Source organism: Taurulus bubalis (assembly GCF_910589615.1).
Source record: "Taurulus bubalis genome assembly, chromosome: 16".
Classification (NCBI taxonomy): domain Eukaryota; kingdom Metazoa; phylum Chordata; class Actinopteri; order Perciformes; family Cottidae; genus Taurulus; species Taurulus bubalis.
The window spans coordinates 6,526,936-6,548,782 of record NC_136604.1 but is presented as its reverse complement, the minus strand read 5'-3'; the positions used below and the strand labels follow the sequence as shown (position 1 = coordinate 6,548,782).

Here is a 21,847-nt window from a genome sequence, read left to right as displayed (position 1 = left end):
ACATTAATTTGACCCTGGCCCACAGGTACTACCACTACCTGTTCTCCCACTACCTGCCCCAGTCTCTGCGCACGCTGGTGGATCACACCTCCAACTGCGAAGACATCCTCATGAACTTCCTGGTCTCGGCCGTGACTCACCTGCCGCCGATCAAAGTGGCTCAAAGGAAGCAGTACAAGGAGCTGCCCAGTCCGCAGGTAGGCCCGCCGCTTGTGTTTCACGGTCCGCGGCCGCTCGCCGGACTCAAATGTCAGGCGAGCGCCGGTTGATGAATGACTGTGTCTTGTTCTGCCTCGCAGGGTACAAAGAGCGTCCCCTGGGCCAACCCGGAGCACTTCAACCAGCGGCAGGAGTGCGTCAACGCCTTCGCCGGCTGGTTTGGCTACATGCCTTTGGTCCACTCTCAGTTTCGCCTGGACCCCGTGCTCTTCAAAGACCAAGTGTCGGTCCTCCGCAAGAAGTACAAGGACCTGGAGAGGGCGTAGAGACGGCGGGAGGCACCAAGGTCTGGTCTACCGGCCTCATGGTGGGGCGCTCAAAGACAGTCTGGGACGTGGACAAAGTACAATCAATAGACAGACCCTGGTGGACTGTTCTGGACGATACACATAGAAACATGAAGAGAAAAGAGGACAATTTAAGGATCTCTCCCCCAATCCTCCACGAGTCTGGGAAGACAAGGAGAAAGATGTAGGGGGCTTCGACTAGAGTCCCTTTGATTGGGCCTCTTGCTGAGAAAAGACTATCTCTATTGAGCAGCAACAAAAACAAAAAGAAAAGAAAGAACCGTGTACGTGTGTGAGAACACTTCGGATGTCTGCTATTGCTGTGACAATGACAAGGAAATGGCGGTCTCATTCATGCCAGGACCGGCGCCATGCGCTCCTTCAGTTACTGTGCAGGGACTGTTGCCATGGAAACAGATCATTTCACATCAAAAATGCTAACTGTCAAATTAATAATAATAAAATTAAAAAAAGATTTAAAAATGCAAACTCTCTGGCATGACGGGGATCAAGTTTCTGTTTCACTCTCTTCAAAGGACACGTCAGCGGGGATGAAGAAGCCAGATTGCACGTCACACATCAGCAAAACACATGTAGGATGAGACTATGGCATTGTTCTTGGAAAAAGCAGAAAGCATAGGTTGACTTGGTGAGTAAGTGCAAAGGTTGTCCAAAGAATACTGAGAAAACCATCAAACGTGTCAGAGTAGACACTGGGAAGCAGGAACAGGAAGTGTGAAAAATGACCGGTATTCTGTTATCAGTTATAAAAAAGTGCTACTTAATATTTCCCCGGCTTGTTAATAAATACCCATGAGCCCAGTGCATTTTGCATAAACACATCACCTGAAACCTGCCCATGTTCCTATCCGATGGGTACCGGGCCAACCAGCGTGCGCCTTAAACGTTAACCTGGACATTTTTCCCCCTAGCAATCAATTTGATTTGAGAAACCCTTTGGGTGGATTGCATTGGCAGTACAAAATTACTCTACACACAAGTGTCCCGCGTTTTTTTGTGACGCTGAGGATTTTGATTGCCTCGACGTGTGTGAGCGCTCCTCTGATGAGCCGCTGTAAAGCTGTGTAAAGACAGATGAACACATACGTAAATAAAAAACGTGCATCATTACATGTTGGAGAAAAAGCCTTGATGCACGTCGACACGAGGGGTGGGAATTGAATCGATGATCGCAAACTCAGAGCTGATGCCGGCCTTGCTGCTTCCAAAAGGCGGGACTTAAAAAGTACATGTTTAAAAAGTTTTGTTTTATTTCATACAAAACAGAAAATTAACCCAGCGGGACGACACTTTACCCCACAGTTTACAAAAATGAATTCACAGGCAAGCACGTCTCAACCCCTTCAGGGTAAACAGGTGTGCCGTCTAGCACTCAGGAAGCTAATCTCATTAAGCACACACACACACACGCACACGCACACGCACACACAAAGCACCTGAGATACATAGCTGCCAATGGGCCAATTTGAATTCTTTACAACTGACAGAACATAATACGGGCAATTGTTCCTATTCTACCCACAGTCGTCACCAGATCAGCATCTGTGCTTCCTGGAAGAATGAACTACAGTGAATTCAAGTCTGTCTGGTGTCAAGTCAGCACCCGGGGGGGGGAGGCGACACCATGAATACGGCATTTATAGAAACAAACTAAACTTTTGTTTTGTTCACCCTGAGGCAAAACCGGTTTCAACTCATTATTTTAACTGTAGAAAAAGTCCAACAATTGTGAGAATAAACAGTGACACAATAACTGTTGTGGAGCACTTGTCAAATACTAACTGGGTTGTCAGCTGCCGTGTACAAGAGAATAAAAGAGAAAAAGAGAACGATGCTTGGAGTTGAAGTGTCAGGTTGTTCTATTTTTTTTTTTGTAAGTGCTCATCAAGTATAATCCTATCTTAATAGTTTCCCCTCACCAACAACTTCAATATACAAAAATATAAAAATAAACAGCAGAAGTTCTGTGAATTGTGAGGTTCAGTGATGGCACGCCATTACAAAAGGAGGTGCACCCTAGGTGAAAGGTCCCATAATCCAAATCAAAACAGAAATTTCCCCTCATTTCAATTGGTCTTTGCTTCCATGCAGTCCGTACGTCTGTGGAGCAATGGATCTCTCGCTGAAAAAAATAAGTGGATCTGGCGGGACTAGCACTTCCTCAGCGTCAGCATGGAATTGACGTCCCACAGCAGGTTCCTCATCTGATCCATCAGAACCTTCATCTCCTGGTTCTTCTGGCGTACCTTCTGTGGGCGAACCAGAGGGACACATGGCGCCCATCAGTAAAACTCCTCGCGGCACATGAATGGAAACTTTCACGTTGACCGTCCTTACAATCGTACGCAGATCGGGACAACACCTAGTTTGCTCACTAAAAAACATTATCAACAGTTGAGGGTAAGTTTTTGCAGGAGGATTTTGTTAATAATTTTTTTTTTTTTAAGATTGCAGTACAGAGGCAAACGTGTCCACCGTTCTGCAATTTCCAAACTGAAATTTCCATCCCACTGGAATATTGGATCCAATGTTTACAAAAAATGACCCTGATTTTAAATGTAATTACACTGCACATGATGCGTGGTTCCTGCATTTCACCCACACCACCACGGTGTACCCCCGGCCTGTCTCACCGCTGCCATCTAGAGGCATTTGGAGGGGACGTTAAATTTAATATTTTAGGCTTACTCAGTGTTCCTCCAAAGCCTAATGGGGAAGCTCACTAGCTGCAGCAGCGCTGGACTTGGACCACGTATCACTTCAACATCTGGCAATACAAGGCATATGCCACCAATCTGGAATTACTTAGCGAGTATTTCATATATTAGTGCGTGGGTTGCTGCAGGATGACAACAAATTGTATTGCAATATGACAACCGCACCGTGGTAATTAATGCTTGTGACAAAAAGGAAACAGGAACACACCTCTAGAACCTCTTTTCTCTCCTGGCTGACAGCGGCGCTGCAGGACTCCACTTTGACATTAACCAGCTCCTCTCCAACATATGGCAGAAGCTGAGGAGGCACAGCATACACAAAAGGTTGTTTTAGCCCTCTTGTTAAAACTGAAAGAAAAGTTTAACAAGTGGCATAGGAAACACTGACAATTCTGCAAATGCATTTAATCAAGCCCTCATCGAAAGGACTGAGAGATTAAATCACTTTCATTGTAGTTTCAAGCAATATGTATCATTTATTTCCATTTGTTTTTAAAAAAAAAAGTTGAACATTTGAAAAGAAGCCATGAAACTAATATCCAAGCAGAACTCGAGTGCTCCCTTACTGACCTCTGATGGCTCCTCCTGCAGGTCAGAGGTCATCTCCACACAGCGTTCGTACAGGAGCCGGAGCTTTCGGAACAGCAGGGCGAGCTGCCGTAGGTGTTCCTGGAGCTTCCCGAAGCGGTCCTGGTACATCGCCTGGCCCTGGGTCACGCCGTTGGGAAGCTACGTCAAAAGGCACACAAGCGTTTCTCGTGGGTTAAAACGGTCTTGGGACATTTTTCGGTTCAGAAAGCAGTGTAATGTGCAGATATCAGAAGATGATCGTTTCATTTTTGCTCTCAATTTTGTGTTTAGTAAGACGCTGATACTGTACATGGTCATGAATTCCCCCTCGCCTTGCTTAAAAAAAAAATATATATATATATATATATATATATATATTAAGTGCAGACGGTGATGTGTCAACTCCGGGTGAAATGCATCGCAACGCAATATTTGACTCTGCCGTCCTGACGGGTCTCCTAAGCTTTGAGAGTTTTCAATGTGGGTGAAAAACTCAGTTTAATGGCTAAGGACAAGCTGGAGGAGGTGAGTGATACACTGAGACTCACAGTGAGAGATAATTAGAGACACAGAACAGGTGGATGACGGAAGGATGAATAAGACAGATGCTGACAAGCATGCCAAGCAAATACGACAGAAAGGAGGGATGGGACAAATGCAGACTGACAGACAACAGAGCAACCCTGTCAGCGCGAAGAAAAAAAAAAGCAGCCAGTCAGTTAACATCCACGCACAGCTGACAAGAGGCAGTCAGGACCAGATGGTAGTACTTAATTACTTCAATCCCCTGCAAATTAAAATCCTTATTTCCAGCTAGCCGTCCTGGTCGGAGGTCCAGTACCTGCGTAGCTCTCGTGATATGAAAGATCTCCATGGTGCGCGTGACAATGTCCTGGACGGTCTCCTGTCCGATCCGACAGAGGAACACCGGGGAGATCTCCCTCAGGGCTCCCTGGGGTGGCATGGGCTGCTGCCCTGCGGCCGAGGCGGCACTGGGGGGCTGCTGCTGCTGAGGGGGCATCCCGGCCATCCCCGCCTTCTGGGGCAACGAGGTCGCCATCCAAACGCACTGTCTGGGCGAAAAGAATGATACAGAGACAAGTACAACACGCTCACGTTAGATCACAGTATTGGGAATTTGACTCGCGCCGATGTCGGTTTTAAAATAAATAATTTTGAGCAAAGTCCTGGTTTTTGAATTAACTGGTTTATGTTCGCGTGCGTGAGGCAGATGTGTCGTAGGAGTGGCCTCTCAGGACCCGTGTTGACTAACTAGGAAATACACATTTCGATTGCATAGCCTCTCTGTCACATTCTTCTTAGTGTATCTTTTTAAAGACTATAAACAGAACAGTTTACTGTAAAATGCCCTACCTGTCCGTGAGGCTGTGCGCGGACAAGAGTGACAAGAGTTCCCCTGAACTACCACTGAGCTATCGTGAGTTGGTACTGTGTGAACGTACAAAAAATAAAACCTGAACTTTTACAAATTAGGCATGTCCATCCATCCATTATCAGCCGCTTATCCGGGGTCGGGTCGCGGTGGCAGCAGGTTCAGCAGGCCGACCCAGGCTTCCCTCTCACCCGCAACACTTTCCAGCTCATTCTGGGGGATCCCGAGGCGTTCCAAGGCCAGCCGGGAGATATAATCCCTCCAGCGTGTCCTCGGTCTTCCCCGGGGTCTCCTACCAGTTGGACGTGCCTGGAAAACCTCTAATGGGAGGCGTCCAGGAGGCATCCTGACTAGATGCCCGCTTAGATACACGCATTAGGCATGTAGTAACCTTTATTATATAATCTATACTAGAATATATTCTAACACCTGCTGCCTTTTCTTCTTAAATCATTTAGACCCATCAGAATCAAATACGCGATTGCATAGGCAGCACACGTGCATTAATGTTGATGTGCCAGAGGGAAACGCAGTTGATGATAGTTATTAGGGATTTATTTACTAATGTCAATTTAATCCTAATAGTGCTTAATGCTTTTGTGTTCTCACGATAGCTCAGTGGTAGTTCAGGGGACACAAAGTGGGTAAGGGATGTACACGTTCAGTGGTTCAATTCTTGCCTGGAATCGCAACATTGTTTTTATTTTATTTTTGTGATATTTTTGTGATATTTTCGTAATGAAGATGGATACCGTTTCGTGTCCATGCTGTCGTAAATCCTAAAGGAATGCGGCAGCAAACCGCTCCATCATAATGTTTCAAGAAACACGCTAAGTCCTGTGTGTAGTGTTCTATGTCCGCTATCCTTATCCTAAAACAATGAGTTAACAGTCATTGTAATCTGGATGAATGCTGCTGACCAGGGCATGATACTGTTATGGTGATAGCGGTGCATGTCCGTAGTCTTTAATATAAAACATTAGCAATGTGAGACAGCACACAGTGTTGTCACAAGTTAATCTGAGCAGATCACAGTTTCCCACAGCTGACAGTAGCGATATATCTGGGTGGAAACACGTCTGCACGTTTCACTTACACACTGCATGAAGAGTAAACTCGTCTCATATCGACTTGACGTCTGATAACGATGTATGACTTACATATTAGAAGGACAACAAGAGCGTTTTATCTAGTTTTTAATTGACGTTAGTAGCATATTGAACAGGTGTTACGGATTAAAAGGCGACCATGTTAACTGGCGACTTTCGGCCGAAAGCGTCTCCTGTTGTCGTCGTTACGGCAGATGTTGAGAATACAAGAGAACACGTAGCTGTCCTCGTGAATGCCGCATTGTTTAATTCTGCAGTTCAATGTCTAACCTTCTCGTCTAAAGTCTCTGGTCAAAACATACCGGACTAGACGTTGTTGAGTCTTTTCAGGGAAACAATCCACGCGAGTGGAAGCGTCGCTTGTTGTTTGTGTTGAAACAGGAAGTCAGCTAATTGCCTTTCCTTTGAAATAAAGTTGTTACAAATAACACATAATGACTGTGGAGTCTGTTTTGTGCAAATATCTGTCACGTAAATGAACTATATAGTACACAAAAAAAGAAGAGACAAAAGATATGCGTTTAATTAACGGGATTAGAACTCATATCATTGGGTGGAAAAAGATCACAGGTCAGTGGCATTACCACTACACCAGGATAGACATAGTAGAGTTTCTTGTGGATTTACAATCAAATCATCTACAACACAGTCAGCAGTCACATTTAAACGGCAGAGAGCCACCAGATCAACTTGCGACCAACTGCGACTCCATGGAGCATGTTGACGTGACCTGCGGAGCGCTTTACAATATCGCTGCTTTCTCAAACTAATAGACAGCTGTTTAATATCAGACCATTCAAAACGTCTTTGTAGAACTACAAACGCAAAGGAGGGAACAAGAAAAGCAGAGCCATAAGAATTCAACCAGCCAAGAACACAGATGTGAAACAGTTGAGTTCACTTGAATTTAATAAGGGAAATACATTATCACAACACAATATGTAAACATGGTGCACACTTAAGGTGAACGAATAATATTTGATACAAAGAGTTCATTTTTTTTTTCATTCTTGTCAGTTGTAAGGCTGTGATTTATACCACTTAATATGTGAATATGACAAACTTAATATGGCCAATGCCCATCTTTGAACAGATGGTAAACGATCACAAATGGGTGTAATGTTTGGGTATTCATACACTTATGACCATATATAATTTATGATACACATCATAATGTGTTTGACCACATTGACTTTGTCGTATATTCACATGGTTTAGGTGTCCCTTATTAAATTCAACTGAACTCAACTGTTTTGTAGTTCTACAAAGACGTTTTGAATGGTCTGATATTAAACAGCTGTCTATTAGTTTGAGAAAGCAGCGATATTGTAAAGCGCTCCGCAGGTCACGTCAACATGCTCCATGGAGTCGCAGTTGGTCGCAAGTTGATCTGGTGGATCTCTGCCGTTTAAATGTGACTGCTGACTGTGTTGTAGATGATTTGATTGTAAATCCACACAAAAAAACACTATATTTATCCTGGTGTAGTGGTAATGCCACTGACCTGTGATCTTTTTCCACCCAATGATATGAGTTCTAATCCCGTTAATTAAACGCATATCTTTTGTCTCTTCTTTTTTCGTGTACTATAGAGTTAATTTACGTGACAGATTTTTGCACAAAACAGACTCCACAGTCATTATGTGTTATTTGTAACAACTTTATTTCAAAGGAAAGGCAATTTGCTGACTTCCTGTTTCAACACAAACAACAAGCGACGCTTCCACTCGCGTGGATTGTTTCCCTGAAAAGACTCAACAACGTCTAGTCCGGTATGTTTTGACCAGAGACTTTAGACGAGAAGGTTAGACATTGAACTGCAGAATTAAACAATGCGGCATTCACGAGGACAGCTACGTGTTCTCTTGCTATTCTCAACATCTGCCGTAACGACGACAACAGTAGACGCTTTCGGCCGAAAGTCGCCAGTTAACATGGTCGCCTGTTAAACCGTAACACCGGCGCTCTAACTTACTTAACGTCTACTACACGTAAAGCCCAATATTTACAACAAACTCCGTAGAGTCAACGCGTCTGTCCTTTAAACGCATTCCAGACACCAAAGAAAACCCGCGTTTTTGCTCACATGCAGAAGCTAATCTCGACTAAACAACACAGCGTTTCTGGACAGCTAACTAGTTAGCCGCTAGCTAGCGAGCTAACTAGCTGGTAGGCAGCACTCCGCTTACCAAACACAACGTCCTTCCGGGTAGGCGCCGCCGTCCACAAATATCTCCACCTCGCTCTAGTAACTGCAAATATATATATATATATAAAAAATAACGCTTGTTTATTTAATCATTTGAATACGACATAATAATAAGACCGTCCCACTCATTTCATCCTGAGAGCGCGTGCGCGTTATTGTTTTCCCCTACGTCACTTCCGGTCACAGGAGGATGCGTTTCCCACCACTAGATGGCGACAGTGTAAAACATCCTCAAGTGAAGTCCTCCATTACACATTTTAAGTGAAATTTCATAACGAGGACTATTATCCAATAATAAATCAACCCATACTGATATGATTTATTATTGGATTGATTTCACTGATGCAACACTGTGTAAGCAGCATTCATGTTATGTTATTGCTTCTTGAGGTGGAGCCAATTTGAACTACTTTAGATACAGCACTGTTGGGTCATTCAGTAATTCAATTAATCATATATGCATCACTTTAATGATACACGTACGTGTAATGTATTTAAAAAATAACCTCTTAGATTGATCAAATAAACCTTTTTTTCTGTTTCCCATTACAAAATGTAGAAATTACATAAACGAGCCGCACTAATAGGAAACAACAAGACTAATAATAACTCTCGTGGGTTGAATGAAGGTCATAAGGTCGTATGAGTAAGAAGTTGAAGCCCGGCCAGCTCTGTGAGATTTGGTCATGGCAAATCATGTATCATTCTTGTAATGACCTGCTTTTCTTTTCTTACTTGTTGAATCAGCGCTGACTTTTCTTGGTTTACATAAGATCAAAGGTTGCACTCTTGGTGACAGGCTCGAACTTTTAAGGAAGTACATTTAGTTTTAGTTTTTTTACATGTGGTGTGGCTTACAGTTGTAAAGGCTCTTTGTTCACAGTTGCAAATGAGTTAACCATGCAGGTATGACTATCTGATACAATCTTTAAGTTTAACTTTGGTTTTGAAATGCAGGATGTCCAGAAACAAAACTCCATCAGTATTTGCATATATTTTCAATTCCGTCTGAAGTCCGAATGGATCAAATGGAGCAGTGTGCAGAGAAACTGCCAAGAGCTGAAGAAGGAAAATAAACAGAAATAAATTGCTCCAAATTTGACTGTAAAGATGAAAGCAGAGCTAATTGAACTTGTCCCTGCTCTGCTCCGCGTCCCTGCAGTAAGTCTATACCCTGTTCCTTCTCTGCCCCCCTCCTTCTGTTTGTGTAGCTACTATTTTCATAATGGTCGCGCGTGTGTTCACTGCAGAACTTCAGCTCGAGCCATAATCGTATCCTGAGGGAGATTTGGTTCGAAGGCAGGCATTGAAGGAACCCATGATGACAATGAACAGCAGGCGTAGTCAGAAGCAGCGCGTTCATCAGGAACTGGGCACGGCTCCATCTTCACTCTATGGCTTTCTAAATGTTTTGTGCTTGTCATTTGACTCTTTGTTTGTTTGTTTGTTTTATTTTTTAAGTTTATTATTGGCAGCCATGAGGAATGGCAGAAGACAATTACAAATACTTTGCCTGGTTTGACAATTAAACATCCAAATAAACTCGAGTGCGTAGAGAAAAGAAACAAAGAAAGAAACAACAAAGAAACAACAAACATCCAGGTTCAAGTCAATTTCCATGAGATTATCATCTCTATTATTTGAGGGAATCTTTCTTTTCACTTTGATCATTTGGATCAGCAATGAAAATGATAATAATAACACGGTAATTAGTACACAAATTGAATAAGATCAAACACTTTTGCTTGTGTTACTTCTTACCTTTCTCACCCATAAAGTAACCTTTAAAAAAATACAGAATAACATTTCCATATGCCAAAATGTTGAATTCTCTCATCGTTGCGGCTGAATTCCATGAACCTACCGAGGCAATAAAACATTACTTGTCACAAAACAAAAGGACTCCATTACATATTAGATATCGGAGCAAGACAAGGGCCTTCGGGGAGGGTTTCTGAGCCAATCCTACAAGTGCAGTATCACAAATTAAATACACAGCGGCACTGATTTACAAAGTTTTATCTGAAAGAGGCATTTGAAAGGCCAGATACCAGGAAGTATGCAGCACGCTGATAACACAGCTGATAAAGAAGCACAAACACTCGGCCGCTGCCAGAACGAGCTGTTTCAAGGACCAGTAGTTTCCCCCTTCTGTCCTTGAGGCTGCGTGATGGTGACGAACAGAGGGCCGCGTTTTTGAAGAAGCCACTTGTGGATGTGAGGGTTCTCTGAGTTCTTTCCTTAGAAATAGATAAGCTGAATTTACATAGGATGATCAGATTCAGAATCAGAAACCGTTTATTTGACAGGAATGTTTCTAGGCGGAAGGTGCATACATTATACATGAGACGTTAGATGAGACAAACAACAATCAACGACAACAACAGTGCAATGATATTAAATCAAGTATAAGATAAGATAAAGTGCTCAGACAAACAGATAACGTTAATGTAAGTGTATGTTAAAGTGGCATGTGTGTTTAAGTTAAAGTGTATGTTAAGTGGCATGAGTGTTTAAATATGAAGTGTGCAGGGGAGTGACCGGTAAGAAGAAAGAAAAGAAGAGGAAAGAAAAAATAGTCCGAAAAATAGTCTTGGGGGAGAAACAAAAAAGTCTGAAAAGTAGTCCGAAAAATTAGATCTGTTGAGCTGAAACTATATCACGTTATGTCAAAATTCAGACTTTTTTTTTTTTTTATGCTCATATTGAGTGGCACACCAAAATTGTATTTCATGCACAAGTGTGTGTGTGTATCCCACCGAGATAAGGGGCCTCAAGTATTTGTTTTTTTCTTTCCAGTGATTCCAACAGATCGACAACAGGCAAGGTGAAATCAGACGGGCCGTAATCAGAATTATGTTCATTGGGGGAGAAAGAAAAGAAAAGAAAAGAAAAAGGTCAAAGTAAGTAATTACCTGAAACTTACCCTTCATTTGTGGAATGGAGGGGAATTCCCTCTCACAGACTCATTAACGCTGTAAAATCAAATTAATTAACTATTTTGTTACTCAGTTTCAAGTCAGGTAAACTCAAAAGAGTTCAGTCTGGCGGTTCGACTGAAAGCTGACGTAACCTGCCTGTCTCGATGTTTGGTGCTGGGCAGGTAGGCTACACTAAACAGTGCATCAGAGCAAGACAAGTAATACAAAATAAAACAAAAAAGTTTCAAACCTTTTCCTCAGAAAACACCCCAAACTATATGAGAGCATGAACAGAAAAGTTGTGACTACGTGGCACAGAATTCATTTCCGTGTTATCCATAACTGCTGAGAAATAAACGGCACAGCTACTTAAGCTTAAGGATAAGACGTGGTAATGTAATATATCCTGTAATATGGCACTTCTTTATTGTGTGGGAAGGTCCATGGTGTCAAAACCCTGGCAGCATTGTATCAGCTTGCTTTAATCTCCACTGGGAATTAATAGGAGTGGGGTGAAACAAAAATGTAACCCAAGCTTTAGAAAAGACAAATTGAGAAAGCTCTATTTTGATTAAATTACAATGTGAGACTCATACGCACAAGCCTTCTTCCTCTTGCCATAATTCTATTTAAAATATCCCATTTCACTTCTGTTCTCTTGTTTTTCTCTTAATACTGCTGGTCAAGTTGGAAAGGATCCAGAGTACAGCACATGTTTGTTCTCTCTCTGACGACTGAGAGTTATCAGCATCGGTGTTATGGAGAGCTGGCAGGTTATAAAAGGACAGACAGGAAGGTGGGGACAACCCTAAAGCCCACGCCGAAGAGCCGAGATGGAGAAAACCAGGATGCTCGTCCTGTCTGTGTGCTTGGCCTCCATGTTGCTGGGCTGCGCTGAGGTAAGGGACTCTGAGCACCTGTTGCTGAGGACTGAGATGGAGCTGTGATGGCCGGGCCAACAGTCCAGCCTCTCTGACCAGTGGCCACTGATCCGGATTCAAAGCACAGGAGCACCGATGACTCATGTTTTTTCTTTACCGCAGTCAAATTGGTCAGAGGGTAATGACACATTTAAATGAGTCTCAAGGTCTAGGCAAATAGAGGTAAATGTAAAAACTGCATTGTTGTTTTTCTTTTTCTTTTTTTTTGGTCCAAAGAGATGCCATTTCTGCTTGGATTCATGTTTTTTATTCAGACCAAAGGATCTTCCTTGCAAAAAGTAAAATGATGAATAAAAAAGAAAAGAAGATGAAGATCATCCTCCACCTTGGAAACAATAGTTGCTTTTGTAATTTGCTCAAACTTTATCTGGAAAAAGCATGTCGAACTGCAATCTTCATGAGAGTTCATCGATGGGTTTGAATGAACCTTTTGTACATTTTCATTTGAAAATGGATGAAACTCATATTATTTAATCACAGCCGTTCCACTTCTGTGTAATTATGACCAGTACATGTATTTACAGATCTTTCCCTGCTATAATTATGTGAAATTCAATCATTTAGGCCGACTTTATTCACTTTTCTTTTCTTTTTTGCTGGAGGGAGCAAGTTGGTGTGTTACCATATCAACTAAATTCAACCCATCAGGAACAATAAAGCATATGTCTCTGGACTGCAGGGGAGATGAAATCCCAGCAAAGAGATGGATGCAGATGTGTGCTGTGTGCAGTCAGCGGGCCCTGAGTTGAGTCCAGAGATGCACTGCAGGCCTATATGCAAAGTCGAATGTCCTGACGCCTCATTAACTCACCTGGAGCTGCAGGGGCTCGACATTTGCATGGTGCGAATGATTTGTTGACTTTACACACGCACTGGGCTGCAGCTCTATCTACGGCATCGACTGAGAGCACAATACATGCAGGAAATACTGCGGAGGGTGGAGAGAGGAATCAGTTATTGATACGTGCTACAGACAAATCATTAATCCAGCTTCTTATTTCTATTGTTATAATATTATCGTAATATCTGTGAATCTTTAGGTTTTTTCATCAATGATGATATTTTTGTTAAAGGGCTAGTTTACCCAAGTTACATGTTTACTCGCTTACTACATAATGGTATCCAGCCATGCAGATAGTTCTGGCTTTATTTTCAACCAATATAGGTGTCTGGGATTTTTTAATTTATAGTTTCACATTTTGGGGAGAGTGAAATGCGTAGGTCATGTCGAAGTACGGAGTCGGAGCCGGATGTGGTTAGCATAGCTTAACTAAAGACAAGTTACTCACTGGACTTCTTTCTCGGCGAACAACAGCCGCCCTCGGATATATATACATACTAGATTATTTTTAGAAATTCGACTTAGCAGGATTGACTAAAATCAGAGGAAGCTTAGGGGTAAATTCCTGGCCTCGGCAGAATTCATAATCAAGCAGCCGGGCGCAGTGACCGGGCGCAGCTTCTGGAAGTCCTGTCGTCACAGCGACGATGCCAGAATTTGGTCTCATTGTTTACACAGTTTAACAGACCAAAATAAAAACCTGTCCGGGCTCCGTATCTGGCAACCTGTGCTTCAGCCGAAGATGCTGCACGGAAAAGAAAACGTTCAGAAATGGCTCCTACTAAAATCACACATTGTTGTTTTTTCTCTGTTAATGCACGAGTTAAACACTAAAGATACAATGTGTAGCCGCATATTTCTGTCACCTTGGGGTCGAGCCTCTGGCCTCTATGCTAAGCTAGGCTACACACACCCTGCCTCCAACTCAGCGAGGTGTATGTGTCACGCTAAAAAATAGGTGAATAACAACTGTTGTTCCCAAAATGTTGCGGCATTCCTTCAACAATGACCCAGTTACTTCACTGAGGAAAAGTAGTCTTCATATAGTAACATTTCACAGTGAGGTGTGAGCAACTGGGACATTGTTGCTGCCGAACGCAATGATCTCAAAACCTGAGCAACAAAAAACTAAATGGCTAGATAAGAGAGAAGATGTGTTTGCATTTACATGTTGTATTATAATAATCTGACCCTTTCATTTAAAATGTAATACACCATACAGTTTGACTCTCACCACATCTCTTCTGCAATGCTCGACAGGCGCTGCACGTCACAAACGCAACAGTGAACGGCAGCGACGCCTTGCCAACTGGTGCCCTCCCCACTCACGTGACCTCCAGCAACCTCACGGCGACCTCTAACTCCTCCACAGCTACCAGCCCTACATCACGGCCGGTCACGCATTCCCCCGCGAACAGCTTGCCTCTGGCTTCAGCTGCGACGTCTGCCTCTTTGCTCGGGCCGTGCGCTCACCTGCTGGTGACTGCCATCTCCGCTCTGATCTGCGGTGCATTGGGCTGATATTGCATGGCGGATTCCGGCATGTTGGATTTTCGACAAACAGCATCGCATTCAAAAGGCTCCCACTGTGACTGTCGCACCATTATTAATGCCACACAGTGCTTTATCTGCACTGAGCTCTCTTCCGCTTTTGATCACGACTCAATACAATACATGATGTATAATGCCATGCTTCAGATGTAAGCTACATAAACACAGGATATGACATTTCTCTGGATGTCTTGGCAAATTAAATGCAAATGAAATTCCCATTCGCACTCTTAAATGTATTTTCTTTTTCAAACTGGGAAATGATGGTAATAAACCTTTTCCACTGCAGACAATTTCACATATCAAAGTACCCCCAACCCATAATCCTAAACCAATACCAATAAATGATGTATAATGCTATGTTTCAGATGTAAGCTACATAAACACAGGATATGACATTTCTCTGGATGTTTTGGAAAATAAAATGCTCATTAAATTGCCATTTGTACTCTAAATAAAATTGATAGAAAAATGTACTCGACACCTGATTGTTAAAATCATTGATCAGGACATTTATTCTTTGCAAAGAGGAGCGGAGACAGAATTACACAACATGATATGTGAATTGCGTATCCTGGACTGCTCAATGAATGAGCAGAGAGTTACCTCTTAAATACATTAATGACACAATCACCGAAGCTCTCATGACGCAGTAATTGATTAAGAGTAAATACGTTTTTTCTTCCAACAAAAATGTATTTCTTTTTCAAACCGGGAGGGAATAAACCTTTTCCACTGAAGACATTTTGACATATCAAAGTAAGAAAAGCACATCTGTATTTAATAGCATTAATGATAGGTGCATTCCACAGGAGAGGTCTGGGTATGGTGCTCACTGGAATAGCGCACTGTCCTCTGTGGTTTTCCCACTATCCACCTTGTGTGTTTGCCCTCACACCGGTTTTGATATGAAAAGGCTACACCAATGTATTCAAATCACACCACATTCAAAGTAAGGCAGGTTTGTAATGAACCACCTAGATTTGTTTTTCTCTCATAACTCTCATAATGAGCATGTGTCACGCTCCGGGTCGATGTAGTGGAAGTACAAACGCAATTCAAGTGGAAACTATATTACAGTTAAATATCTAACAAATCTAAAACAACAGGGAAATGGTTTTGATGCAAGTTAAATGAAAGGTAATCGGGGTATTTTAACATTTAAGTATGATACATTTGAGTGAGTGTGCATGCTTGTGCATCCAGCTTTCCAATGCAGTAACGGATGTGGGAATCTAGTCACAATTACCAAACTCTGACATCAACTCTGTGTTTATTAATTTCCTTTAATTATCTTCAGATCTATTTTCTATCTTCTATAGAGCTATGTGGTGTCCTTGATAACTATGACCTGACTCAGCATGTAACAGGTCCCACCCACAACAAGAGGCACACTCTAGACCTAATCATCACCAAAGGTCTGGACATTTCCAAGGTTGCTGTGACGGATGTTGCACTCTCTGATCATTCCTGTGTTTTCTTTGAGAGTGCAATCTGCCTGCACACAAATGTCCAAACCAAGGTTGTGACAAAGCGTTACATCACTGAAAACACCAGTGAACTATTTATTCAGAAGTTCTGCTCCACACCAGGCCTCTCTTGCATCTCAGTCAATCAGCTTGTGGATGGCTTCAATTCTAAAGTTAAAAATGTTATTGATGCCATTGCACCCACTAAGGTGAAGGTTGTCTCGGGTAAGAAAAGATCCCCTTGGAGAAATGCCACGCTGGTCAGAATAGAGAAAAGAGAGTGTCGGAAAGCTGAACGCAGGTGGCGAAAAACTAATCTCCAGGTTCACTGTGGTATCTATAAAGAGAGACTTCACAATTATAATTTGGAACTTAGAAATGCAAGACATGCCTTCTTCTCTGACATCATAACCAAAAACAAAAACAATACACGCGCCTTATTTGCTACCGTCGACAGGCTAACAAACCCTCCGGTGTCGGTAACGGCTACGCTCCAATCCACCTGGGCATGCAATCAATTTGCCTCCTATTTTGCTGATAAAATTCAGAGAATTAGACAAGCAGTCGGTGGCTCCACACCAACCACAGGATATGTGTTGGCCCCATCTTTAAATAGCATCCATTCAAATAACATGACACAATTTCACTCAATTAACCAAAGAAGCCTAGAAGACATTATACAACATCTGAACACATCCTCCTGCTGCTTGGATATTCTACCAACACACTTTTTCAAAAATATTTCACACTGCATGACCGCTGATCTTTTACAAATTGTAAACACATCCCTTCTCTCAGGTGTCTTCCTACAAGCCCTAAAAACTGCAGTCATTAAACCACTTCTAAAGAAGGCTAGTTTAGACCCCGAAATATTGAAAAACTATAGACCAATATCAAACCTCCCATTCTTAAGTAAAATAATGGAAAAGGTGGTTTTTCAACAGCTGAACAACTTCTTGGCTGAAAATAACTGTTTTGATGTATTCTAGTCCAGCTTTCGTCAGCACCACAGTACTGAAACTGCTCTTGTTAAGGTTTTCAACGACATCCACTTAAACACAGACAGTGGCAGAACTTCAGTCTTAGTATTACTGGATCTCAGTGCTGCATTCGACACGGTTGATCATGACATACTACTAGACAGACTGCAAGTCTGGGTAGGACTCTCTGGCGCAGCACTTAACTGGTTTGAATCCTACTTGAAGGACCGACAATACTTTGTGTCGGTAGCTAATTACACATCAGAGCTGACTAGGATGACATGTGGTGTTCCCCAAGGTTCAATACTGGGGCCTCTTCTGTTCAACATCTACATGCTTCCACTGGCTCAGATTATGAAAAACAACAATGTGTGTTATCATAATTATGCAGATGACACACAACTCTACATAACTATATCACCAGGGGACTATAGTCCCATAGAAGGGCTGGCTAAATGCATTGAAGAAATCAATAACTGGATGTGCCAGAATTTTCTTCAATTAAATCAAGATAAAACAGAAGTAATTGTTTTTGGTCCCAAGGACGAACGATTGAAAGTCAGCGCTCAGCTTCAATCACTAATGTTAAAAACCTCAAACCAAGCCAGAAATCTAGGTGTAGTTATGGATTCAGACCTCAACCTGAACAGCCATATCAAGACAATTACAAAATCAGCCTACTATCACCTGAAGAATATATCAAGGGTTAGAGGACTTATGTCTCAACAGGATCTGGAGAAACTTGTCCATGCATTTATCTTCAGTAGACTTGACTACTGTAACGGTGTGTTCACAGGCCTCTGTAAAAAGTCAATCAGAAAGCTGCAGCTGATTCAAAACGCTGCAGCTCGAGTCCTCACTGAGACCAGGAAAGTGGATCACATCACTCCAGTTCTGAGGTATTTGCACTAGCTCCCTGTCAAACAAAGAATTGACTTTAAAATCCTGCTGCTGGTTTATAAAGCACTGTGTAGAGTTGTGAAACAGCGAGACAGTAGACGTAGTTGCAGTCGATATAGTTTACTACAACTCCACATAAAATGTACAATACTTGTGCATCACGATAGCGGCAGCGCAACCCCCACGCTTCCCGGAAACCCTCAGACCCCGAAAACCCCCCAGCTCTTAAAGGCACAGTAGCCCTTAGGTGAATGTCTCTCACAGTCCGTATGTGGGTCACCACACAGGCCCCCCCAGAATTGACCCAACCAAAAGTGCAATAGACGAAAGTCAGTGAACAGAGTCCGACTCCAAAAGGCAAAGTCAACGTGGCGGGGGGCGGACCAAACGGCCGAAACGGCTGCGCTTCGCAGCAGGGGGCTCCAGTGGGGCCGGGGCAGGGACAGAGGTCGGGGCAGGGTGCGGGGCTGAAACAGGGGGGTGCCCCCGGCGTGGGGGCAGGGCCAACTGGACGGGCTCATCAATGTCTAAATGAGCAGGCTTGAGACGGTCGATAGCGACTCTCTCCGGCCTGCCCCCCCTGTCCACAACAAAGTTCTTAGCGCCCGCTTCCAGGACCTGGAAGGGGCCGTCGTAGGGGGGCTGCAGCGGAGACCGATGGCTGTCATGGTGGATGAAGACATACCTCGCCGCTGGCAGGTCCCTGGGGACATAGGACTTGGGGAGGCAGTGGCGAGTCGTCGGGACAGGCACGAAGGCGTCGGCGACGCCCCAGGACACAGTTCGGTGAGAGGAGGCGGACCAGGGTGCAGTCGCGTCCGGTAGAAACTCCCCCGGGACCCGCAGGGGCTGGCCGTATACCAGCTCGGCGGATGAGGCCTGGAGGTCTTCCTTGGGGGCAGAGCGGAGACCGAACATGACCCACGGCAGGCGGTCAATCCAGTCGGCGCCCGTAAGGCCGGCACGAAGGGCGGCCTTCATGTCACGATGGAACCTCTCACAAAGCCCATTAGCCTGCGGATTGTACGCCGTAGTGCGGTGCATCTCTACCCCCAGGTGCTCAGCAACTGTAGTCCAGAGCTCCGAGGTGAACTGTGGGCCCCTGTCGCTCGTGATGTCACCCGGCGTGCCAAAGCGGGCCACCCAGCACCCAATGAATGCCCGGGCGACCTCTGCTGCTGTAGTGGAGGACAGGGGGACAGCTTCCGGCCACCTGGTGGTCCTGTCCACCATGGTGAGAAGGTAAGTATATCCGCGGGAGGGGGGCAGGGGGCCCACCAGGTCCACATTTACGTGGTCGAAGCGCCTCTCTGGCACCACAAACGGTGCCAAAGGGGCTTTTGTATGGCGGTGCACCTTAGCACGCTGGCATGCAATGCAAGAGCCAGCCCAGGCTCTAACATCCCTCCGAAGACCGAGCCAAACGAACCTGACGCCCACCAGCTTAGCCGAGGCCTTCACCCCAGGGTGGGAAAGGCCGTGGATGGTGTTGAAAATCCGCCGCCACCAGGCAGCAGGCACCAGCGGGCGCGGTTGACCAGTAGAGGTGTCGCAGAGGAGGGTGGCGTCTGCTGTGTCGTACACCACGTCCTCCAGCCGTAGCGCAGTAGGAGCCGACCGGAAGGCTTGAATGTCTGAGTCCGTGGCTTGGTCCGCCGCTATGGTCCGCCGCTACGGCGTAGTCGAGCCCCAAGTGGACGGACCCGACGACCACCCAAGAGAGGCAGTCGGCGACAAAGTTGTCCTTGCCCGACACGTGCTGGATGTCCGTGGTGAACTCGGAAATCGCCGAGAGCTGACGCTGCTGACGCCCCGACCACGGCTCCGTGGTCTTCGCCATGGAGAACGTCAGCGGCCTGTGATCCACAAACGCAGTAAAACGCCTGCCCTCCAACAAGAACCTAAAGTGTCTGGTGGCAAGGAAAAGTCCCAGCAGTTCCCTGTCAAAGGTGCTGCACTTGCGCTCGTTTTCCCGGAGCTGTTTGCTGAAGAACGCCAGCGGCTGCCAGGCGCCCCCCACCCACTGCTCGCACACCGCCCCCACCGCGTAGTCAGAGGCGTCCGTGGTGAGGGCGATGGGGGCAGCGGGAGACGGGTGCGCCAGCAGAGCAGCGTCGGCCAGCGCGGCTTTGGCCGCAGTGAAGGCTATGTCCATCTCCGAGGACTTGTCCAACACATCCTTGGGCAGCTTTCCCCGCAGAGCTTCGTACATAGGGCGCATGAGGTGGGCAGCATGGGAAAGGAAACGGTTGTAAAAGTTCACCATGCCCAGAAACTCCTGCAGAGACCGTACGGTGCGGGGGCGAGGGACACCTGCGACGGCCTCCACTCTGGCGGGAAGGGGGACGACTCCCCGCGGAGTGACGTGGTGGCCGAGGAAGGTGATGGACGACAGGCCAAACTGGCACTTAGCTGGGTTGACGATGAGGCCATGTTCGCTGAGGCGGCCGAACAGCTGCTGGAGGTGAGTCCTGTGCTCCTCCCTGGATGCACTGGCCACTAGAATGTCATCTAAATAAACAAACAAAAAAGGCATGTCCCAAAGAACGGAGTCCATCAGGCGCTGAAACGTCTGCGCCGCCCCCTTGAGGCCAAACGGCATACGCAAAAACTCAAAAAGCCCAAAGGGCGTGATGATGGCCGTCTTTGGGACATCCTGTGGGTGGACTGGCACCTGGTGGTATCCCCGCACCAGGTCCACCTTGGAGAAGACGACGGCCCCTGCCAGGTGGGCAGAGAAGTCCTGTATGTGCGGGACGGGGTACCGGTCAGCAGCGGTGGCATTGTTAAGGCGACGGAAATCGCCGCACGGGCGCCAACCCCCGTCGGCCTTAGAAACCATGTGTAGGGGGGACGCCCATGGACTGTTTGATCGGCGCACAATGCCGAGGCGCTCCATGGTCGAGAACTCCTCCCTGGCGATCGCAAGCTTGGCTGAGTCAAGGCAGCGGGCCCGGGCGTAGACAGGGGAACCCACAGTGGTGATATGGTGCTCCACGCCATGCTTAGCCACCGCAGACGAGAACATGGGTGTGGTGAGGTCGGGGAACTGGGCGAGTAGGTGTTGATACGGGTCCCCGGTGACCAGCGTGTTTGACAGGCAGAGCGCCCCAGCCCCCCCCAGCGTGCAGGGGTACGAGGCAAAAGAAAGGGCATCAATCAGGCGGCCGTTCTTTACGTCCACCAGCAGGCTGAAAGCACAGAGGAAATCTGCGCCCAGGAGCGGCGTGGATATCGCAGCCACAACAAAGTCCCAGCCGAAACGGCGGCCGCCAAAACACACCTCCACTCGCCTGGTGCCGTAGGTACGTATGGCCGTGCCGTTAGCGGCGTCCATCTGGGGGCCGCGTCCGCCGGCCATGGTGTCCACGGGTTGAGCTGGCAGGATGCTGCGCCCGAGTCGACCAGCAGCCACCGGCCAGACAAGGAGTCAGCGATGAAAAACAGCTTGAAGTCACGGACGGCGCCCATAGCCGCTAACGAGCGCCGGCCCTGGCGTTTCCCTGTGGCTTGAAACTGCATGGCTTACGGCACTGCTTGGCCTTGGCCCCAAACCTGGCATGGTAGTAACAGAGCCCGTCGTCGGGTTGGCGGCGGGCCGTCACCGCAGCCGCAGTGTCTGAATAGTTCTCCATGGGCGGGGGCAGGGTGCCCTGGTGGGGTAGCAGGGCATGGACAAACTGCTGCCGGTTGGCCAGAAAAACCTGGTCTGCTTCAGC

At 45.7% G+C, this 21,847-nt stretch overlaps 3 protein-coding genes across 5 annotated transcripts in view; 2 read left to right on the top strand and 1 right to left on the bottom strand.

Annotated features, from left to right (window-relative positions):
• Positions 1-973, top strand: part of ext1c (exostoses (multiple) 1c) — a 65,224-nt gene extending 64,251 nt beyond the window's left edge. For all 3 annotated transcript variants that reach the window (XM_079231604.1, XM_079231605.1, XM_079231606.1), the window contains exons 11-12: positions 26-197; positions 300-973. In XM_079231604.1, the coding sequence (XP_079087730.1) occupies positions 26-197; positions 300-485 (358 nt within the window). In that variant the 3' untranslated portion in view covers positions 486-973. The remainder of the gene's footprint in view (positions 1-25; positions 198-299) is intronic.
• A 795-nt stretch (positions 974-1,768) lies between these two features.
• On the bottom strand, positions 1,769-8,570 carry LOC306748472 (mediator of RNA polymerase II transcription subunit 30). Its single transcript, XM_079231648.1, has 5 exons — positions 8,506-8,570; positions 4,656-4,887; positions 3,815-3,973; positions 3,453-3,542; positions 1,769-2,776 (listed from the first exon to the last, which is right to left on the bottom strand). The coding sequence occupies exons 2-5, from the start codon at positions 4,872-4,874 to the stop codon at positions 2,678-2,680; spliced, it is 567 nt and encodes a 188-aa protein (XP_079087774.1). The 5' UTR covers positions 4,875-4,887; positions 8,506-8,570; the 3' UTR covers positions 1,769-2,677.
• Positions 8,571-11,591: 3,021 nt separating this feature from the next.
• LOC306748473 (uncharacterized protein) lies at positions 11,592-15,241 on the top strand. Its single transcript, XM_079231649.1, has 3 exons — positions 11,592-11,628; positions 12,134-12,345; positions 14,489-15,241. Exons 2-3 carry the CDS (start codon positions 12,280-12,282, stop codon positions 14,747-14,749), a joined length of 327 nt encoding a protein of 108 aa, XP_079087775.1. The 5' UTR covers positions 11,592-11,628; positions 12,134-12,279; the 3' UTR covers positions 14,750-15,241.
• The last annotated feature ends 6,606 nt before the right edge of the window (positions 15,242-21,847 follow it).

Excerpts from the sequence above, each read along its gene's own strand:
- LOC306748472 (XM_079231648.1), bottom strand. The coding sequence starts at position 4,874 with ATGGCGACCTCGTTGCCCCAGAAGGCGGGGATGGCCGGGATGCCCCCT. Across the intron at positions 3,974-4,655 it reads ATATCACGAGAGCTACGCAG|CTTCCCAACGGCGTGACCCA; the intron begins GTACTGGACCTC and ends CTTTTGACGTAG. Across the intron at positions 3,543-3,814 it reads TGCAGGAGGAGCCATCAGAG|CTTCTGCCATATGTTGGAGA; the intron begins GTCAGTAAGGGA and ends GTGCCTCCTCAG.
- LOC306748473 (XM_079231649.1), top strand. The coding sequence starts at position 12,280 with ATGGAGAAAACCAGGATGCTCGTCCTGTCTGTGTGCTTGGCCTCCATG. Across the intron at positions 12,346-14,488 it reads TGTTGCTGGGCTGCGCTGAG|GCGCTGCACGTCACAAACGC; the intron begins GTAAGGGACTCT and ends AATGCTCGACAG.